Here is a 2,385-nt window from a genome sequence, read left to right on the forward strand (position 1 = left end):
CAGGTTTGTAGTGAAGCATTCCTGTAGAGGGATAGGATAAATTATGCAATGATTCCATGTCATAACTTACATACGGCACCAGTATGAAGCTAAAACTTGTGTAGATGTGAGATAGAATAAGGAGGACAGTCAAAATATTTTATTAACACTGTGTAATAAGTTGAATGTTGCTTTTGAAAGATGTCATTTACGTTTTTTTAATGTTTGGTAAGGTACTTTTACCAACTGGCAGAGCAAACTGTAAGTAGACATGCATCATACTCCTTGCCTGGGATATGTTGCCATGCGCTTATATGGTAACCAGGTTAGTGTAAGCAGTTACAAGTTACAGAAGCCCACATATTTTGTGATAGAAGTCAGCAAGACGATGGACGGTTCCAAATACACATCGGCGTCAGTCTTCAACATTACAATAGAAAGACGCAACAACCGCCAACCATCGAGAATAAAACGTTAACGACAACCCGTTATGTGTCAGATAGCACCTGAGATCACTTGCATATATAACACAACTGTTTCAAATTATATGAGGTTTAAAAGCCGTCCAGCGCTTACCCTGTACTGTGGGAAGCCGAGCTGCTCGATCCAGTCGGCGACATCCTCGCAGCTCCAGTGTAAACAGTTGGGAACCGCCATCTCAATCTCCCGGTCTCTCTCTCTGGCTGCAGCCGCCATCTTGCCTTGCACACCTGAGTCGGAGTCGTCGCCATGGAGACCATGACGCTAGCGGTCAGAGGTCGCCGTGGGTGGTATCGATGATGCACCAGTGTTCAGAGCACAGGCGCAAGGCCACCGAGTTTTTGTTGAAAACTATGTTGTTTTGTAAACCATTAAAAACTATTTTACATCTTGATTGTTTTGCGAATGTTATAACATACACTATGTAATAATATATGTACTCACTCAGTCCGTTGCAATTACAATATACACATTGACAAGGAATGAACATAATCCGTTGAAAGATTCCCGTGAATCATACACTCTGACAAACACCGTGAGCTCGGTCCGTTGAAAGATTCACGAGAATCATACACCCAACACAAACACCATGAATATATATATATATATATATATAACTACATGATAAGGGCCCTGACGCCGTCGGTTGAGATCGGGTGTGGTCGGTTGATGTCGGTTGAGGTCTTTGGCCATACCGTAGCCTGTCCTTGGTGCTGAACACCTTTCACACACAGGAAAACTAATTTACAGTGTTTAGGGTAGGATAACCAATATCTCCAATTTCCTCAATAATCAAAACAGCTACTGTGCACTGGATGTTTTGTAAGATAGTAAATGAGTGTTTATCTTCTTTAAACGTTAACCCTGATACCAAATCTTTAAAAAATCATATAAATCAAAGAAGCTATTGTAACATTTACCATAAATAATGCAAATGAGTTCCTGACTGGAAAAACGTTATGTTTTTTATGATGTTCATGTTCACTTGACTCCACTTGACAAATGCCACAAGTATTAAATTTCCGCCGTTTACCAAGAGTATGGAATTATAGCATTTTCTCATTAATTATGCAAATTGAACCACAATTTACATAAGTTATATCTCCCAATGTCCCTCGTCCTTTTAATTACATATGTCACTTGTTTGAACTGTCCTAATATGAAACGCAGCAGACTCATAGAATCTTATTAATTATGTAAATTACATCCTGATTTGCATAATGGTAATTTAATTATGTTAAGCATCCCTTAAACTACCTAAGTACCACAAATAGCGACAATCTGCCATCCGGAGAGAGAGAGAGAGAGAGAGTCTCTTAAGGTTACTCAACTGTTCATTCGCTTGTATATGTAATAAAACATCTGGACACCAGTCCACAAATGATATAGCAAGGCAAGGATATAGCAAAGACTGATCTAAGCGCAACAGCTTCTCGCTGATTCAAATACCATTGGTATATGGTTTGAACAGAAAAAAAGGCGAAAGGCATTGAACCCTACAATTACGTTCAGTCTGCAAGTATAATTCCAGAATTCGCGGGACACAGCAGTAAACGTGACAAACATTTATAAAGTTTAAAGTTTATTCCCTTTCTACTCTAACTGGAGTCTCATTAGACATTTTGTAACTTTCGAATGTATGTATGTATGTTTGTATGTATGTATGTATGTATGTATGATGCCGAGTTCCGTAACATGACCCAAGTTCACGTCTTCATACTTGCTCGTTTGATTGACACGACTACTGTTAACGGTCCTTGCGATTCGTGTTACACGATCTTCCCTGGCAGCTGCGTATATGCGTATGTCGCGGCCTGTGTGCCATATATAGACACGCCTCTCCCTAAAAATATCCTCAGCTATCTGCGCTGCCTGGCCTGTGTCAGAGACGGCATTTTCCCGGTCGCCCGGCGTTGTAACAGCTCT

At 40.3% G+C, this 2,385-nt stretch overlaps 1 protein-coding gene across 1 annotated transcript in view; it reads right to left on the minus strand.

Annotated features, from left to right (window-relative positions):
• LOC109488174 (sterile alpha motif domain-containing protein 15-like) overlaps positions 1-881 on the minus strand; it is a 5,097-nt gene extending 4,216 nt beyond the window's left edge. The window contains exon 1 of the mRNA XM_019792350.1: positions 556-881. Coding sequence (XP_019647909.1) covers positions 556-675 — 120 coding nt within the window. The 5' untranslated portion in view covers positions 676-881. The remainder of the gene's footprint in view (positions 1-555) is intronic.
• Between the last annotated feature and the right edge of the window lie 1,504 nt (positions 882-2,385).

Source organism: Branchiostoma belcheri, unplaced genomic scaffold (assembly GCF_001625305.1).
Source record: "Branchiostoma belcheri isolate BF01 breed outbred unplaced genomic scaffold, Haploidv18h27 scaffold92, whole genome shotgun sequence".
In the NCBI taxonomy this organism is placed as follows: Eukaryota; Metazoa; Chordata; class Leptocardii; order Amphioxiformes; family Branchiostomatidae; genus Branchiostoma; species Branchiostoma belcheri.